This window comes from Branchiostoma belcheri, unplaced genomic scaffold (assembly GCF_001625305.1).
Source record: "Branchiostoma belcheri isolate BF01 breed outbred unplaced genomic scaffold, Haploidv18h27 scaffold5, whole genome shotgun sequence".
Classification (NCBI taxonomy): domain Eukaryota; kingdom Metazoa; phylum Chordata; class Leptocardii; order Amphioxiformes; family Branchiostomatidae; genus Branchiostoma; species Branchiostoma belcheri.
The window spans coordinates 5,107,382-5,125,708 of NW_017804131.1; the positions used below are offsets into that span (position 1 = coordinate 5,107,382).

At 39.5% G+C, this 18,327-nt stretch overlaps 2 protein-coding genes across 11 annotated transcripts in view; one reads left to right on the top strand and one right to left on the bottom strand.

The window, feature by feature from the left end:
* Positions 1–818: 818 nt before the first annotated feature.
* LOC109480050 lies at positions 819–14,381 on the top strand. The gene is made up of 4 exons (XM_019782199.1): positions 819–1,726; positions 11,454–11,579; positions 12,004–12,433; positions 12,927–14,381. Exons 1-4 carry the CDS (start codon positions 1,336–1,338, stop codon positions 13,201–13,203), a joined length of 1,224 nt encoding a protein of 407 aa, XP_019637758.1. The 5' UTR covers positions 819–1,335; the 3' UTR covers positions 13,204–14,381.
* A 147-nt stretch (positions 14,382–14,528) lies between these two features.
* The window catches only part of LOC109480008 (kazrin-like), a 76,858-nt gene continuing 73,059 nt past the window's right edge, over positions 14,529–18,327 (bottom strand). For all 10 annotated transcript variants that reach the window (XM_019782126.1, XM_019782134.1, XM_019782128.1 and 7 more), the window contains 2 exons: positions 17,804–17,981; positions 14,529–17,405 (listed from right to left, as the gene is read on the bottom strand). In XM_019782126.1, the coding sequence (XP_019637685.1) occupies positions 17,250–17,405; positions 17,804–17,981 (334 nt within the window). In that variant the 3' untranslated portion in view covers positions 14,529–17,249. The remainder of the gene's footprint in view (positions 17,406–17,803; positions 17,982–18,327) is intronic.

Here is an 18,327-nt window from a genome sequence, read left to right on the forward strand (position 1 = left end):
AGCTTAAAACCAACTCAAGACAAGGAAATATAGTATTGCAACAAAAGTATGAGGAAACAGCATTGACACTGAGATAATTCTGCTATCTTCCAAGGCAATCAGATAACTTGGAAAAAAACATGTTTTCATGAATGAAGTAAAAGGTTGTGACTACAACACATCCAGATCATGGTGACAGGTAGTTGCTGACTAAAAGTAAAATTTCCCAACTACTAGTATTTCATTTCATAGGAAAACAATGGCGAAAACAACATTTTGTTCTTCCCCAGTATGTTAAGTCGGTTATGAGTCATTCCCCACCTGTTACTACAACAGGCTTATATACAGACCACAAAAATAGCTACTGATCTAATACCTGCACTTCAAAGTGTTTGTCGTTGGACTGTACCAACTGACATTTACCTATAAGAGGGGAACGCCCGGTATAGCAATCAAACAGGTGCCGAACCGTAATTTTCCTATTATTTTGAACGTTACAAAACAATTTTCTCTGCCTGACATTGATGGAGGATAATGTCATTGATCTGCTCTCCCAATATGTTTCATTCACAACAGTGGCAAAATTTCACTGTCAGGGCCTGAAATAAGTGTCACGATCAGATCTTGTCCTCGAGGTTTAGTGGAACGCTTACCATAAGATTATGTTAAAGGTTTTGTTTATCATATTTCAATAAATTCCATTTTGAGAATTTTTCACAATATGTATTACCCCATGCTGGGTTTCCACATGGTACGGTCGCAGTGACACTACCCCCGCGCTGACCAATCAGCGCGCTCCATTGCCGGCTCATCGGATCTCATGGCAACAAATGTTTTGGGACCAAAACATGGAGACGTGACCCAGCGACCGGGTAACGACGGCCGGCCGGGAAGAATATGTCGTCTGCAGCACGGAAATGCCCGAAAAACATTGGATTTTCGCTCAGAATTTAAAAACTGAGCTCCTGGGATGTGAGTTTGGCATATTACGCGTGGAAGTCTGAATAAGGTATGTCGCGGAAGCAACATTTTGCAACATTGTAGCTCATTGAACATTTTCGGCTCGTCGGACGATAAGTCACTTGATTTTCCATGAACTGTTTACGTGCATGACGCATGTTACCTGATGAATTGTAAATTAAACCACCACATCTCTTGAAGAAGGACAAGTATTTCTGATCTCGCTGTCAGGACAAATATCAGACGACATTTTCACACGTGGGGGTCGGCGAAAGGGAGACCTTTCAGAGTCCGTTTCGCGCCAAAACAATTTGATACTCAGGTGGGTAACGGGACCCGCTCCGAGGGGAAAGCTCACGTTTCCCGGTCATTGTGGGAGGTTCGGGCCGAGCCGGCATGGCGGGGAAAACCGGTGGGAAGGTTGGCTTTCCTAGCGGCGGGAAGGTGGGGTTCTCTAGCGGGAAGAGGGGCGCGCCTGCCCCGGTGTCGTCCTCGGATGAGGAGGAGATAGAAAAGGAAGTACAGGAGAAGGAGGACTATGAAAACATCGCCTCGCCTTGCAGCAGTACGTCAAGCGGGCCTGTCTACGAGAGACAGCCGGGGTTTGAGAAACATGGACACGAAGTCGTCGTCCCGAGAAGACCCAAGATCAAGCACAAGATCAAGAGGAAGAAGATGACGAACTTTATGCTGGGCGGAGATCATGATTTCTACACGGCCAGTCGGGGGAGGCGGAAGGATGGTACCATGGTCCCCACGCCCCCCAGCAAGGGCAAGCCCAAAAGGGGTAAGTCACAAACAGGTGTACCGTTGACAGGTGTGTCATGCAGGTGTCTCCAGGTGTAACTAAAATGTAGCAGTCCCACGTACTGTCAGGTGTACTAACCTGTTAAATAAAAACACCTGCTTGCGCAATTCTAAGCTGTCATTATCTTTTTTCAGCTACAACAATTGCAAATAAATTTCCAGTACACTTCCCCGACCAACATTTTGAACCTTGAAGATTCTTAGCCGCTTCAAGAAACACGCAGTGTTACACCAATAATGTAAATGGAATACAATGAATCAGATGATTTTTATAGATTTTCCAAATTTCTAACAGTGTTGAACTTTGACCTCCCAGCATCCTGTTTTAAACAATTTTGATGGCATGATATTTTTTATCATCTACCAGAAATGCTACAACATATTTCAATGCTTCTAATACATTATATGATTCCGAGGTGTGGCTAGTGGTGTTTCAGGTGGTGTTTCAGGTGTGGAATACCTCACCTGAAGTGTCACCTGCAACCACCTGTTTGTGGTCAGCTGTCAATTGATGCAGGTACAAAGTAGGTGTGTCTGTTAATGGCTTCATTGCAGGATATTATGAAAATAAAATGCCTCTTGGTAAACCTCCTTGTCAAAAGTTGCAGAAAAAATTGCAAAATTTGAACAATTTAGTCCTTCATCATAAAAACAACTGATATTGCAAGCTACACTGTATACCATTAGTCCTACTTTCACTGTAGCACAGTTTCCCCATACAAGCTTTTAAAGGGACTGTGTAACGGTACACAGCGCAATGTTACGCTCCATATACCACAAAACAAAATTAGCCCCACCCTCAAAACCATACATGGGCAGCCATCTAAAACACAACTTGGTTATGCAGTTGGATACGTGTACCTTAGAAACCCGTCAATGCCTCATTGGTTGTGAATGTAACGTAGCTTTAAGCAAGATCAGTCTTGAGCAACAAACTCATTTTGATAATGACTGTGTCCATCACACCAGTTAGAAAGAATTGTCATCCTTGATGAGGTATCTAGGCCACAATTATATACTGTACTTTCTGAAGCCATATGGAATCTTTGTATCGAAGTTCAAGGTTCTGACCACCATTGTTGACAACTTGTAAGCGTACTTTAAACCTTGGTCCCTCAACACTTTTTCTCTTCTTGTAACAGGTCAAACGGGCATGCAAAAAGGCAAAAAAGGCTTTCAGTACCATTTCTTATGCTGTTTTTATTCAAAATATGTGTGTCAAAGGTAGCACATCTTAAAGAAACCTGTGCATTGTTTCTGCTCTGCCGCCTATGTGGTTCTTTTCTTGCTTAGTGTGAATTCGTGCATTCAACCAAAGAATATCCTTCTTTAGGCCCACAAAACATGTCTTCTTCGAGTAGGTAGATTTTTAAATAGAACTCAAACAGGTGGAAAGAGACAGATAATGGCAGTGGTGGCTGCAGCCTATATTTGGCAACATGCCTGGAGTGTTGAACAATCTAGAATATCCCAAGTGCAAGTCTGTCAGATAAGCCTTGTGTGTTTTCTTAGCTGTGTAATATCAATATCAAAATACCAAGCTCTCCAGGTATATCAGACATTTTTCTTTAATTCGTGGTTTGCAAATTATACCACTTGGAAGGAAATATTTTTAGAAACAGGTGGGCCACTCAGGTTGCTTTGATGCTAATGGTGATTTTAAAGGTCATCTTCTGATAACTAAAGGTAAATATAGACAGCTCTTCAAAGGGCAAATCCTTGGAAGCAATCAAATTTCTACTTGAAAGTGATATGAGAAATGTTGCTGTTTTGGGGGATAGATGGTGCTTAAGGACAATGTTGCCATGACCAGGCACTGTGTGACTTAAGTATCTGCACCTACAAGCTGTATTTTGTAATTATAACTGACAGGAAAACAGATGTTAGTAAGCACAATTACAATGCTTGTGTTAGCAGTGGTTCCCAAGAGACCTGCCTAGTTCATGTTTCATAAGGGATGGAAGGAAGACAGGATTGGGAAGTGATGCTTTTGAGTAAACGTCAGTAAATTTTTCTTAATTTTAACAAGCCTCCCACTAAGAGTCTAACCTACTTGTTGTATCTCTTTTCTAGATTTGATTCGGATCCATCAAAATAACTGAATTTGTGTATTGTTCCAATCTTTACACATGCACAAGCATTGCATATACAAGTACACAGAGAGGGAAAGAGAACAAGACAGAAAAAGACAGCTAGGCAGCTACACATTAATTCATATACAATGTGTCTATACACGTACTCCATTTGCATTTTATCATACCATATATAATCAGGCTTAAGAGACCAGGATCTTGCTCTTCTTCTACAGGGTATTAAGGTCTGAAGAGCTGAGCTCTTTTGGAGGAGAAGCTCACGTATCATATTACTGTAAGGATCTAATGCCAGGTGTGTCTATGAAGTATGATCAACACCTGGGGAAAAACAGTGAAATTGAAACAGATGGATATTAGCATCCAGGTTGTTCTCTTTCTGTGGAAATGTGTTTAGCAAGATAAACCTTAAAAATAGTAATTGTAACTAGGAAGGATGCAAATATCTGTTATTGTCTTCACACATTTTAGGAAACCAAGCAGAGAGAAAATGGATTCAAGTGTTCGATATCAATGTTTAGCAGTGGTAATTCTAGCAGCTGCTCTATAATGCTTGCGATACAGGCCTAACAAGCTGCAAATTGTTGTATAATAATTGAGTAATCTCCAGAGGCCTTCCACATCCTGAGTACAGATGTGTTTTCAGAGGTTTCTCCTAGCTTGTTAAGATGATGTGAAGGAGAATGAGAGGTCGTTATGCATCAACACGCCTTATGCTGGAGGATGCAGGGCTAATTTGTCCCGGAGGGAAGCTATGGATGAGGGGAGGTCTAACTAGCAGACCTTGAAAAGGGATAAACACGTATACCTGCTCCTATAGCAGGAGTGGTAGAAATACTTTTTTTTCTAGTGTTCTGCAATATTGCAGAATGTCAACATTTTTTTCTGCAATTTGCAAATACCTTCCGCAAATACACAAACTTTTCAGCTTAGTAGAAGTTTTCTATAGCACATGATAACAATAAGAAAAGTACTAGATTTTGCCCCTAGAAACTGCGCTATCTGGGTTTTGATATGTTGTTTGTGCAGCACATCTGGGTAAAATATGCAAAGAAGCCAACACCATTGAATCTGTAGACTTATATTTCTGCAAAATTGCTTAATTTTTCTTCTGCAATATTGAAAATGTCTCTGCAAAGTACAGACTGCTGGGGGTATTTCTAACACTGGCAGTTCAATAAGAAAGTATGTGAATCTAAATGAGAGTTCAAAATTCAAGAAATGAGTGGAGCATGTGAGCTGATGAACTAGACCTTGCTATTGAGGACCACAGTCTTCCATGATTGGTCACTTGAGTGTTGATTTTTCCTCCGCACACTTCAAGTGCTCATTATCCCCCAACAGGAGAACAATAGTTACCTGGCTACCAAGCCATTGTGAAGAGGTAAAATTGTATCAAATCCCCTCTCACTCTAACGTCACGCAGAGTTCAGTTCAATAATAAGAAAAAGAAAAGCGGGCTTTCAGTGACTGTTTTGACCACCCATGGAAACAACAAATGAAATCATCTATGTCCAAATATGTGTAATTAATTGTTACCCAATAATTTCATTTCTCAAAATTAGTCTGCAACATATACGAATAAGATTCATGTCTGTGATTCAATTTTCAGTTACTGAAGTACCCCCTGGGTCCACAAAATAAATAAGGCATTACCAATGTTATGTTCTTCCTTGTCTACTGAATAGTAGGTAAAATAAACATCCTTGATGAAAACACAGGTTTCCTAGATACTGCTGTCGGAGTCCCAAACTACTTGTAAAATCATTACCTGGCCCATTTGGGGGGTGCTTTCATGTAACTACAGCATAAAAGCCTGTGGTAATTCAATTAAAGTTGAGAGGGCAGAACAGTTTTCTACTTTGTAACCACACTTCTATTTTCTTTGCCCACTTACAGTACCTCTGTGACCACAAAATTCCTCTAAGTCAGATGCCATAATTGTGTTGGCTGCGGTATTACCCTGGCAGAGGCAGGGATACACTGTACACGTGTGCATGTAATGTTACATGTATGAGGGCCTGCAAGGGGGGGTCCCGACAACCCTCTACGCTGAATTCGGAAACCTCTCAATTACGCTTTACGATAAATTCCAAGTGGCTACAACGCATTAAGTAGAATTAAAACGGCGAATACGCTCTACGCAAAATGCGAAGAGCGGTCCGTCTACGCTCTACGTAGAATTAAAATGGCCGATTACGCTCTACGGAAAAGGGCTTGCGGGTACCCCATGTATGTCTTGGAACTTTCTCCTATGACACAATGATGGATTCACAGATTATAATACAGAAACCCTTTTCAGAAAAAAAATGTAGCTCTGTCAAGATTTTGACAAGGCATTGGAATTGAGGTTTTGATAGTGATGACAGTCAATGACAGACAATACAAGGTAACTCCTAAATATGATTTTTATACTCTTCCTGTAGGGTTGTGGTTTATAACAGTTTTCACTTCTTCCTAGGAATTAGGTCAGCAGAGTGTCAGGCCCTATTATGATTGGTCACCAAGTAACAGGGTGGGTGGGGCAGGGGCTTATCTTTGTAAATGGCTGGGCGGTATTTGTTATGACAACAAATTGGTGCTATGTCAATAAGGAAGTCTTTGTGAATAAGGCTCCTGCAAACTATGAAGCGATAAGTGACAGACTTAGAGGATTAGAAATACTCTCTACCTTTCCGAATGGTTATATGAAGTACCTTTTAAAAAATAACAGCATTGAACTGAAATTGTATGACTTGATTGATGTTGTATTTTCCTTTCTTGTAAAACACAACATGGATAAATTGTCCTCATATTGAATCAAGTGGAAACAAACACGAAGAAAAACACTTCGCCTTTAAAACATATAGAAAGAAGTAAAAATACATCACGGTAAATAATTTGTATAACAGCTGGCTATTTCTTCATCTTTTATGTTATTTCTTCAATAATAGAACGTGACATGAATGAAAGAGGTTAAAAAAAGGTTTTAACCTTCTTGCATGAATAGACTATGATCATCGAGAATCATTGCAGATTATTTTTAGCTTCACTTCAATTCTATTTTGAGCTAATATCGAGACAGGAAAGTAAGATTTTACAAATTAGTATTTCAAAAATGCATAGGCTTGGTCCTTCAGTGGTGTTTTTCAAATTTTATCATACATGTAGAAGTTAAAGGTTGCAATCTATTTATTACATAGCAATATTTGACACCAAGGTTATTTTCAATGCAAGGATATAATTTTTGTACATTTGTCCCATGATGATTCAAACTGTGTTTTGCATTTGGACCTGACTTAAAAACCTACCCTACAATGCCATTTAGTTTTGTCTACAATACAGTGAAATCCACTCATATGTCATTACTGAGAGTAATTATTCAAGTGTTGCCATGCCGACACAACGGTCAACCAATCATAGCTCAGGATATCAGTTGATTACACCATGTCAAGTGCTTTGTAAACATGGTAACATGGATAAAGACCTTAAGTTATTGCTGCACATTTTTTTTCTAATGAGAAGTCAGATTTGTGTGTAATGAAAGAATAAAATTCCTTAGCTTTCACCTTCAGAAGATACATGCCCGTAGCCAGGGGGGGTTCGGGGGGTTCGGAAGAACCCCCCCACAAGGCTCAAAGGTCCACTTTTTGGTCCACTTTTTATGTAAAGGTCCACTTTTTGGTCCACATTTTATGTAAAGGTCCACTTTTTGGTCCACATTTTATGTAAAGGTCCAAGTTTTTTCTTGAAAAGATGGACTGGAATCGTAGAAAAACTGCTCTCTTTGTCATTGAATAAAAATTTATCTCTGATTTTCTCTTGGAAATCCTCTCAAAAATGCACGAAATGCCATTTTAGAAGGTTCATTTTTCAAAATTTTCCGGGGGAGCATGCCCCCGGACCCCCCTAGGAACCTCGCGCCTTCGGCGCTCGAGGTCCACTCAAGCAGTGGGACGAACCCCCCCATTCAAAATCCTGGCTACGGGCATGAGATAGTGTCTACTAAATAGACAACATGTTCCTTTCCTTTTCTGCTGTACAGACCAGTCACCTGGAAACATTTAAGATTGCTCAGTCCACCATGAAATCCCAAATTCCCCCTGCTGTCAGCCCACCTCAGAATGCAGTCCTCTACACAGCAGGGAGGCTGACAGCAGGCCTAACTACTAATGAAGATGTAGGACAGCTAGTCCAGCAAAAAGTATGAAAGTATGAAATCAAAAACTCATGTGCTCCAAGAGCAAACATTTGCCAAGTCAACATATAATGACTATTGTAATCTTTGTACTTAGGCTACACCAATTTAATTTCTTGGTTAACGGATTCACCCGCTTCATTTTTTTCTGATTTGCAAATAAAAATAAAAATTCAGAATCAACTGCAAAATGCTCATATTTTGCCCTGAACAGTTGAAAACAGTCCTTTTCATCCTAGTTGTTACAGCTATTCCATCTTTCAATGCAATGGTATCATTAAAAGTTCAAAATTCATTGTTTAGATTTTGAACCAGCCTGGTGTGTTGACTTCATGGGTCCTATTGTACCATTTTAGGCCATAATAGGATGCCTAGGCCTGTTTTTATTTTTATTTTTTTTCGCCCGCCCGCTCCATTATTTTTCTAGAAAAATCCGTTAACCAAGAAATTAAATTGGTGTGGCCTTACTAGTATTGTCTTTTTTGACTGACTCAAGGATGTACAACCATCCTCATGTAATCTACAGCTTCAAGGATGCTATACAAGTCATTGTACTTTGAAAGGAACCGACTGAAAGGTTAAAATGAATGACTCTTCCCTCAGGCTAAAGCCTAGATACATTGTATAAGCAGAGGTTGTTAACAAATCTTCCTGACTTGTAAGAACCTACAACAGGTGATCATCTCTCAGGTGTGGCAGGTTGCCATGGTAACCAAAAAAACAAACAATGATGTGTGTAAAGGACATTGTCATTTCAAACAAGCAGCCCTAATTTTGTTTTGTTGGTTGGTATTCCATCAAAATAAAACAATATGAATAGCCTATAATTTGATGAGAAAAGGATCCATGCAAGGAAGTAGCAATCATTTAACGTGAAGAGGATTTTCCAGTGTAAAAGGTGACATACCTTTTGATGTATTAGATAACAAGAGCTGTATCTGTAACTAGATGCAAGAACACTGTCTGCAAGGTTGCCATTCATCTGGAAAAATGTGTTACTTTTATAGAAACCAGTAGAGCTCATTATGAACACAGACCAGTCAATTAGTTCACTCTTTTTGGAGACAAATCTTGCAGATGTAGTATCATTGATTTATCATTATAGCTCCATAAAAGCAGATACCAGGTGATATTCTATTGTCCTATTTGGACCTTCTTGTATACCAATGTCCTGTACATGCAGGTAAAAGACCATTGTTCATACTCAGTCATTATTGTATAGTCAGGTAGGCCTGTTAATGTCCCAAATTTTGCCAGTGTCACAGGTGATGAAAAATTCATATCCTAACCATCTCAAATTGATACGTCTGTGATAATGCCACAGAAATCAGGTCCCCAGAGAGCTGTTATCCCCCAGCTTCAGTCACGTCAGGTTATGAAATGCACAAAGTGGTCTAAAGCTTTTGCCATGAAATATTGGCTTTTGAGGTTGATAGCAAAATAAAATGTGTAAAACGCTTTTCCAATGCCAAAAAGATAAGCATATAAAACAATCACAATAATTCCTATTATGAATTTTTTTCGGAAACTGTCTTGTAATTGTTAATTTCATTATGATTCCTTTGTGTATAATATGTACAATGCAGAAATTCTTGCATTACCAAAGAATTGAAACAGGTGCCTGGACAAAATGATACGCCTTTGGTCTGCTCCAGTGCGACAGAATTACACAATCAGAATCATGACATGATGTAAAATTGTCTTGTAATTGTAGTTTTCATCATCATGATTCCTTTGTGTGCAATACATTGCAGAAATTCTTGCATCACCAAAGAATTGAAACAGGTGCCAGGACAAAATGATACGGCTTTGGCCCGCCCCAGTGCGACAGTGACCTGTGAACGTGGGTTCAGACTGCCCATTCTTCCCGACCCCTCATGTGACTGTGGTTACCCTGTGCGTGACTTGTTTAGCCCGTGTTATTGTTGTTGTTGTCATGACGAGGGGCGGGGTCACTGGGGGCTGATTACAAGGTAAACGCCCGTGCCAGGTAGCGAGCCTTGCAGACGACACGCCCCAGAGATCCCCTATTGTGGGCCGTTTGAAAGGATGAGAGTCTCCTAGCAGGACAGGTATAAACTAAGGATTGTGGTTTGGCCTCTGTCAACAGTCTGATCCTTAACCCTACCTGTGTCCTGGGCCAATTATAGAGCCTTAGGTGCTTCTTTCACTGGCAGGGTTTAATCGTACATCAGATAGGCACAGACCAGGCATCTCTACAGGACATTAGTTTTCTTCTGGTTCTAGAACAGAAACAAAGACCCAAATTGGAATACATGATAATTGTTGACTGCCTTCTAGTTACCTCCATGAAAAATGGAGGTATTGTTTCTAAATGTGTTTCATTATTTCATAAAAAGTCTTTAAATATTTGCTGTTCTTAGCTTCACATCAAGACATAGTAAATATACTTAATACTTGATATGTGTAGTTTACATTGTAGCTTATGTTTGGTTTAATACTTACAATCTGAATGAAGCTTGTATAAAAATTAATGTACTTCATTAAAAGAAAGAAAAGTAGATGTTAACCAGTAAATTTTCATTGGTATTGTGCAAGGAAAAATTGCTAACAACTCTGAGGATCAAGATACCCATGTGGCCTGATTATATGGTGATACATTGTTTGATATGGAAACCATATCAGGCAAATCAACTTTTCCAAATATTTGCAGTGATCTTGATACAGCATGTTGAGCTGATAATACCTACCTTTGTTGTTGGTTACCTCGATATCTCCATAACAGAGGATGATCCAAGTGACTCTGTATCATGTACTGTGTGTGGAGGGATGTTCCACAGAATTATTGCAGGGGTGAAGCATTTAGTATTGGCATATTCCTCAGAAAATAACCTGGTATAACTCCAACTTTACAACTTATGTAAATCCAAAATTTCTAAAAGCCCAATAAAGTAATTAAGGTAACATTGTTTGGGTTACAGTTTGTTGTATTCCCTCTGTTGGCAACTTGTTATGTAATCTTGAAAACCCCTTCATTTCTATTCAAATTAAGCTGATAGACAAACAGGTGGTTGCTGTTAAATGATTGACAGGTGGTTGCTAGGTAACAGGTGGTTAGTGATAATGTATGCCTTCAGTGCAGGAAATCCTGACCTTGAAATAGAGATAGACCATAAATATACAGGAATTCAAACTATCTGTCCCTGTATAGCTTTTGAAAGGATGAAGTTAAGAACATCAATGATACTATAGGAAAATGTTTGTGCAGTAAGGATGATCTTATACATGTACACTTGCTGACATGCAAAAGCCCAGCAAAGCAGCATATTGCTTCTTTGCAATACTTTTACTTTATTCCTTCTATGTGTTGTGTGAGAGCAATTGTGATTGAAGGATTTGTTGTTTAGTTTGTGTTGGACTGTCCATCCAGGTTGATTGGTTAACTGGTTTATTGATTACTATTTGATTATTTTTCCCAGATACAGTGCCCATGCGACTACGTGCCCTGCCCCAGTCCTTCTGGCAGCAGCCCAACAACATGAACAACAATTCCCCCGGCAGTCTGTACCCTGTCCTGCCTCCTGTTGTCAACAAGGAAGTCTCCGGTATGTAAGACTAAATTCTCTTGGTCAAGTTTACTACAGTACTGTACTGACAGACTTCCAATGGGATCCTCATGTCCAGACGATCTTTTTATGGCCTTAGAAAGAAAAAGCATAGTAAAATCAGGAAATATATGATGAAAAGAGAACAATAATAGCATACTTTTATTGCTTACATTTTTACTTGATTTTGCCAAACATGCTGCCCCAATGGCAGAGATTGAGTGAATGAGTGATTTGGGTCATGATTACACTACAGAGCACTTTGTGAGACATTGAAACATATTATGGTGTTGTTTTCAAAGACAACAGTTACTGTAGCATCCAAAGAATGTTTACTATGTAAGTACTAATGTGTGAATGTTTTAATGTACTGTAGATGTGGTAGAATTGCACGTAGTGATGGGTTTGTTTGGCCATGGCACAGATGAATATCTAGGCCAGGTTGTGTCTGTTCCTACAGAGATCCGACCAGTCACGCCACCAGAGGAGCGAACCGAGACAGACCAACAGGAAAGGACCGGCAGAAAGGAGGAAGAAACTGTCGTAACAAAGCCAGAAAAAACTGTGGAGAAGGTCGCAGTTAAGGAAGACAAAGAAAAAACTGAGAAAGAAAAATCTGAGAAAGAAAAAACTGAGAAAGAAAAAACTGAAAAAGAAGTGAAGAAGGAAAAGATAGATCTTGTTGAGGAGGGTGTGACGGGTGCGACTGTAACCGTGACCACGACAGCGCCGCCCAGAACACGGACTGTGAGAACTGTCACCTCAACCGTCCCTAACACAGACCTGCTCTTCAGCTTGTTCGATGGAGTCGACCCTGAAACAAAGAGACAAACAGTCAAGTTGAAAAGGGGAAGGTAAGGGAACTGACGTGTTTACTCCCTAAAAATAGACACAGATAAGGACGTACATTTCTAATTTTAGACTCATTGGAAAACATGTTTTGAAAGTACCAATCATGGTATCATAATTTTCAATGTGGGAGAGAAATTTACACAGCTAGCTCAAATTTTATTGGAGACATGTGTAAAACAATAGTTGTTAAGAAAATGGTAACAATGCATAAATAGTTCTTACCAAGTGTTATTATCTCCAAAAATAATTTCATGAGGTTTGTAGGACATAGAGATTTTCTTCTTACACAACCAGTACTGTATCTCACTTGCTTACATTTTTATGTCTATCTATAGATGCTCTGAGGAAGGTGTCTGATAGACACCAAAATGTAAGCAGGAGAGTTACAGTACGGGTTGTGGAAGAAGAAAATCTCTATATCCCAAGTGTTGTTATATTATTATGTTTGTAATTAATGAGAGATGTCTCCTAACTCGTCTTCGGCTCATTTGTTAGACCAAAGAGAATACACCTGGAGGGGATGAACGCACCGCGACCCCGTTCCCAAGACAACGACCCCTACATGGTGGACAACATTGCAGAGAGACTGTTCCCCGTGCTGTCGTTAGAGAACCGCAAACAGAACACCAACCCTGCCAACCCTAACGTCACCACCACGCTGCACTACATCACGCTCAACGGGGAGGACGAGAAGTCATCCGTGTCGCTCCCGGCAGTCAGAGTGGAGACCAACTACTCACAGATGTTGTCAGAACTTGTCATGCACATATAGCGCCGGAACAGCATGGGACGTTTGGTTTCACTGAAGCACACTGCACATTTGATGATTGTTGTGTTCTCTCCAAAATGTCAGATTTGACAGTGGTTGCTGTGATGATTAGTACCTGATCCTGTCTGTTGTTCTGTAGACTATCTAGCATAGGTGTAATTCTGTTTCTCTTTCTTTTCCTTTTATGTACATGTCAAATTTTAGGGACCAAAATTTTCTATCCTCTTTGAAACTTGGCCAATCACTGTCACTGGCCTGCAGTTCCATCTGTTGATGCTAGAGGACACTGTTTCACAAAGTACATGTACATTCTATTTCTTAGCGATTTTAGACAATTTTGTTTTTCGTGAGAAATCTAAAATTTTTGTATCAAGTTATAGATCAGTATTGCAAGATTTGATACTAGAAGTTTGTTGCTGTGCAAGATGTATAGATTTTTTTGCCTAAATGTTTGTGTTTTATCTGATAGGAATTAATGTGCAATATTCCTCTGGGAGGAAAATGTACACTAGTTCCTGAAAAATCAAAGTATTAATAGATTGTTGAAATATTTGAGTGTATGAGACTGTATAGAATGTACAGTATAAGATGTCTAATGTACTTGTGTATGTAGATATTGAGATATTTTGCTGTGACTTTGTCTCCTGTGTATACACATCTAGATGTATATAGTATATTACAATACAAAAAAAAATAATGGTTTAGATATTTCAAAGTTATCTATTAACATGAATTTTCTGTAAAGTTTTCAAAACAGTGTTTTATTGAAATGTTTGTCTAAACTGAAGAAGTTCAATTTTTATATATTTGAAGAAAAAAAAGAACTTGCATAAAAAGAAGAGATTTTATTGAGAAAAAGTTTTGTAAATCTACCAGTTTTAAGCTTGTGGCATACAGCACGAGATATGCCATACAGCACAAGATGTACTGGAACACTAAAAGAAAAAGAGTACTTATTGTTCAAAAGGACATTCCTATCTGTTTGGATACATGAACTCAATCAAATCATGCAGCTTGTCAACAGGTCTGTTTCATATGGTGTAGAAAATTGAAAGTGTGATTTACTAATATAAAAAGGTTACAATATATGCTTCTACATTCCAGCTTTGGGTTGAACCTTAAGGTATATTGGATGTGTTTGACAAATCCTTGTTTGTGGAAAGCTATATTCTCTACACATCAGATTTTTTCACAGTATGATGCATGTCAAGCAAGCATAACCTGAAATAAATTCATCAGATAGTTACTTAGCCCGTTGGTCCTCACTGTTTTATCTAATTGTAGGCTTTACAATAATGTTACAATGTAGATAGCAGTCAGTCAGACTGTTGAGTTCTGAATCAACGTCAAAATTTATTAGCCATCAATTTTTACATCTCATGGGAACAGACATGAACAATTAATGAAAAAAAAAACAACATCAGCAGTAAAACTTCCACACAGTGCAACTACCAAAGTCATAATCTCTAAAATCTGCCTCGGCAAGATTAACAAACCAGCATGTCTGATTCCCTGTAATTATGGTACAAAAATATGAAAATTTGCAGAAATATGCAAAACAATTGATATTATACTTCACACACAATTCATTTGCAAATCAATTCTGTACAGCAATGGCCAATGCTTTTTGACCCTTGATCCCTTTGTTTCCTTACTTATAGACAAGTCCTGTTAGTCGTGGTTTGTCATAAAAATAGATCCTATAGATAAAGCATATCAATTTTACTTGTCATTCTTTCCACATAGAGCTTCCTATTAGTTTTGCAACTGGGGACAAGTCTAAAAACGTCTCAGATCTTTCTATACTCCAGTCTCTGTAGCTTGCTGAATCGTGGTATCACATACATTTACACTTGGTACACAGACTAACAACACCGTAATATTCCATCATGATGGTAATATTGTAACAAGCTATGCCTCTTCACAGTTGTGGTACATTAACAAAGCACAGAAGCTGTAGTGTTCTTTCCATGCAATGAAACTGCATCTACAAAGGGAGATTGTACTTGAAGCCAGAAATGCAGGAAGGAAATACTTTACAACATTCTCCTTGCCAATGCAGGTGCAACATGCAAAAGCGGCAAGAATGAGTGGTACATCACAATGACACCTGAAGCAGAATAATCCTTCACCACACACATTTTCACAAGTCCAACTTGTGTAGACACAATACTGTGGTCTGTGGGGCCATGCTCAATGTACAAAAAGTAGGATCTGTTGGGCTTCATTTCTGGGCATTTTTAGGTCCAAGACTGACTCAGTGTATCATAAACTGTGCTATCAAGGTTGTAATCTGAGACTTTAACAGTGTAATAATTTTGGCAAATTTGTTATGACATTCATGTACTACTGCCAGAGGATATGCATACTGAAGACAAAGCTTGTCCTACCAGTATTTACTTAAAACCAATCATGACTTGAACTGTTGTTCGATACAACAAATAGCTTTATCTGCCTCAGAAATGCACGACCACAAAATGCCAGCATAAAACATAACACTGCTGAACAGAAATACTGCATGGAAACAAGGACTTTCCAACTAGGTGACATAGCAAGTTTTATGAATCAAAAGGCCAGCACTAGTGTATAGTAACTAACCATGTCCCCTCCCAACAAGCCATGATAGCAGTAGCAAGCACGTCGGCAGAACGTACTGTGCCTGCGCAGAACCCTGTATTTTCACGGTTTTCGGTGGATTTTTGGTCAACGTTGTATCAAAATTTTGCCTTTTGCAGAAGATATCTTTTTCGACATAACATTTGGAAACTACAGACGGAGTGTTAACCTTATATGCGCGAATACGACCTTATATGAGACGTTCTACCGAAATGCTATGCACAATACACTACGGGTTTAACGCAGGTGCAGTACTTCTGCCGACGTGCTGCAGTAGCAGGTAAAAACCCCTTTTTCCAACAGACTAGTGTTATTAAAATCATCTGGCACAATAGTTCATTTTTCCCTTTAAAAATAAGTGCAATGATTTGTGAAGTGTCAGCATAGTTTTAACTGCATCTTTTATCAGCTACAAGCTCTTTGGCTGCACATGATTCTTAGTAACCTTATTAAGGCACTTGGACTTTTTGAGTTTGGAACTCTCCATATCTCTGTAGGTTAAAATTATGCACATGCCAATGTGAATCCTGTGGCTCACTCAGTTCTACTTCAAATGTCCCCGATTCTAAACCATTACAAAATACATTGACATGTGCAATTGTGTCTCTTTTTTCAGCCGAACTTTTTTTCACTCTTGCATCAGTTTTGGGGTGACCAGAAGATAAAATCACATAAAATTTTTTGTGCTGCTGTAATCGTTTATTGCATCTGATGCAAATGTATCTGTGAATGCTTTAAAATCAACTGACGCATGAGCATGCATCATAAACATCTGGATAGCTTCTGCCACAATAAAATTCCAACATTTTTACATCACAGTCTAAAACCACTCAGACAAATTTACAACATGTTAAAAACAGTAAGCCTTCCACTTTGCCAAAGTGGTTGAAATATAAAATGCGGAATGGTATCCATCCCGATTTGCAGCAGAGAATGTCCCCATGATTTTCAACGTCTAAGAGAAACATGCATAAAAGTAACACTTTTGAGAACTTACAGTCACAACAAAATAAAAGCCATGTTTGTTTGGTGATGTGAACCAGATACAACAATTCAGTAGATTTAAACTTGTCAATGTGACTACTCTGTAGGTGATACAATGTTACTATCAAAGACTAATTTATCTTTCTCCACATGACTACACTCTGTGGTGACAACATGAAATGATGGTGGTAAGCGACCAAACTTCAGATACAATATACATTTGGAATTTTCCAACTCTTCTCAAAATGAACAACTGAACTACTTCTAGACACTCACAAATCTGAGTGTGAGATCCAAAAATGTGACACATTCATATTGAGAAAAGTTGCAAATTCCCCCCAAAAATGTGTAAGTCTGAATCCACTTTGCTGAAAATGAAGTGTAGTCGCCTACCACCAGAGATGAATTTCCAGACTAACATGACATGATCAATCCCATAGTTCCCTGTACTATACAGTGGTCGTCTCGAGCTCCTGGCTGCGCGACCGTTTGGGCGTGGCTGCGGGCGGCGGTTCCTCCTCCTGCCGCTCCGGCGTTCTCTCGATCACCGCCGATCTGGCCTGATGCTCGCGATACTTCTTACCAAACGCTCGACCCAGTGAGCCCTACAACAGTACAACAGTACTTAGTGTCAACAGCTGTGCTAACCTGAAAGATGTACATGATGGGAAATGCAATCTTCAGGTGACAAGAATGCTGAACACAGATGAAAAACAAAATTTGTTACCCATATTGTAAGTAACCCTGGTGTCTAGTCTATCATGGTTGGGATGGACTATTTGGAGCTGTAGTAGATTTCCCCCTCCCAGCTGAAATGGCTGCCTAGTGGAAGTTTTGCGTCTGTAGGAGTTTTACATGGCAGGAACTCCTGTCATACAAAACCTACCAGGGAGCCTAGCTGAGTAGCCTAGCTTCAGGCCCTAAGAGAGCCATCCCAAACCACAATAGACTGGATTCCAGGCTGTGTTTGTACATTCCAAACATGATAGAGAGAACCCCGTACCCTAAAGCTCCTCCTGAAGCTGCCCTTTTTCTCCTCGTCTGAAGCTGCCTGATGGTTGGACCTGCCGAACCCTGACCTCCCCACCGACCCCGCTGAGCTCGGGCGCGATGACAACACGGAGGCAGACTTGGGCCGCGTGCTGCTGTCACCTCCGCCGGACGCTGCTGCTAACGCCGCCCTGGAATATACACTTAGTGTCAGCTGTCTGATCTTGTACCAGTAAAGATATGCAAGACATTCAGCATTGTATCGTGGGGTAGATTAAAATGGTGGTACATGTATTGGTAATTTACAGGTTAAAATACAATGCAATTAGTAAAGGGATGCTGCGAACTTGATATTATGTTGTTAGGGTATTGGACAGGATCATGTTAACAGTTTAAAAAGGTAGAATGCTAGTTATTAGTTATCCTTAGTTAGAGAGTGTTCTTTTTAAGTTAAAGAGCAGATTACTTTGGGAATAGATGGGTTCAAATGTTAGTAATTAGTTCTGGATTAAAGGAACTTTGTGTTTTGATGTCAGC

Coding starts and splice junctions, on each gene's coding strand:
- LOC109480050 (XM_019782199.1), top strand. CDS start 1,336: ATGGCGGGGAAAACCGGTGGGAAGGTTGGCTTTCCTAGCGGCGGGAAG. Junction 11,580..12,003: donor TGTCAACAAGGAAGTCTCCG/GTATGTAAGACT, acceptor GCCATGGCACAG/ATGAATATCTAGGCCAGGTT. Junction 12,434..12,926: donor GTCAAGTTGAAAAGGGGAAG/GTAAGGGAACTG, acceptor CTCATTTGTTAG/ACCAAAGAGAATACACCTGG.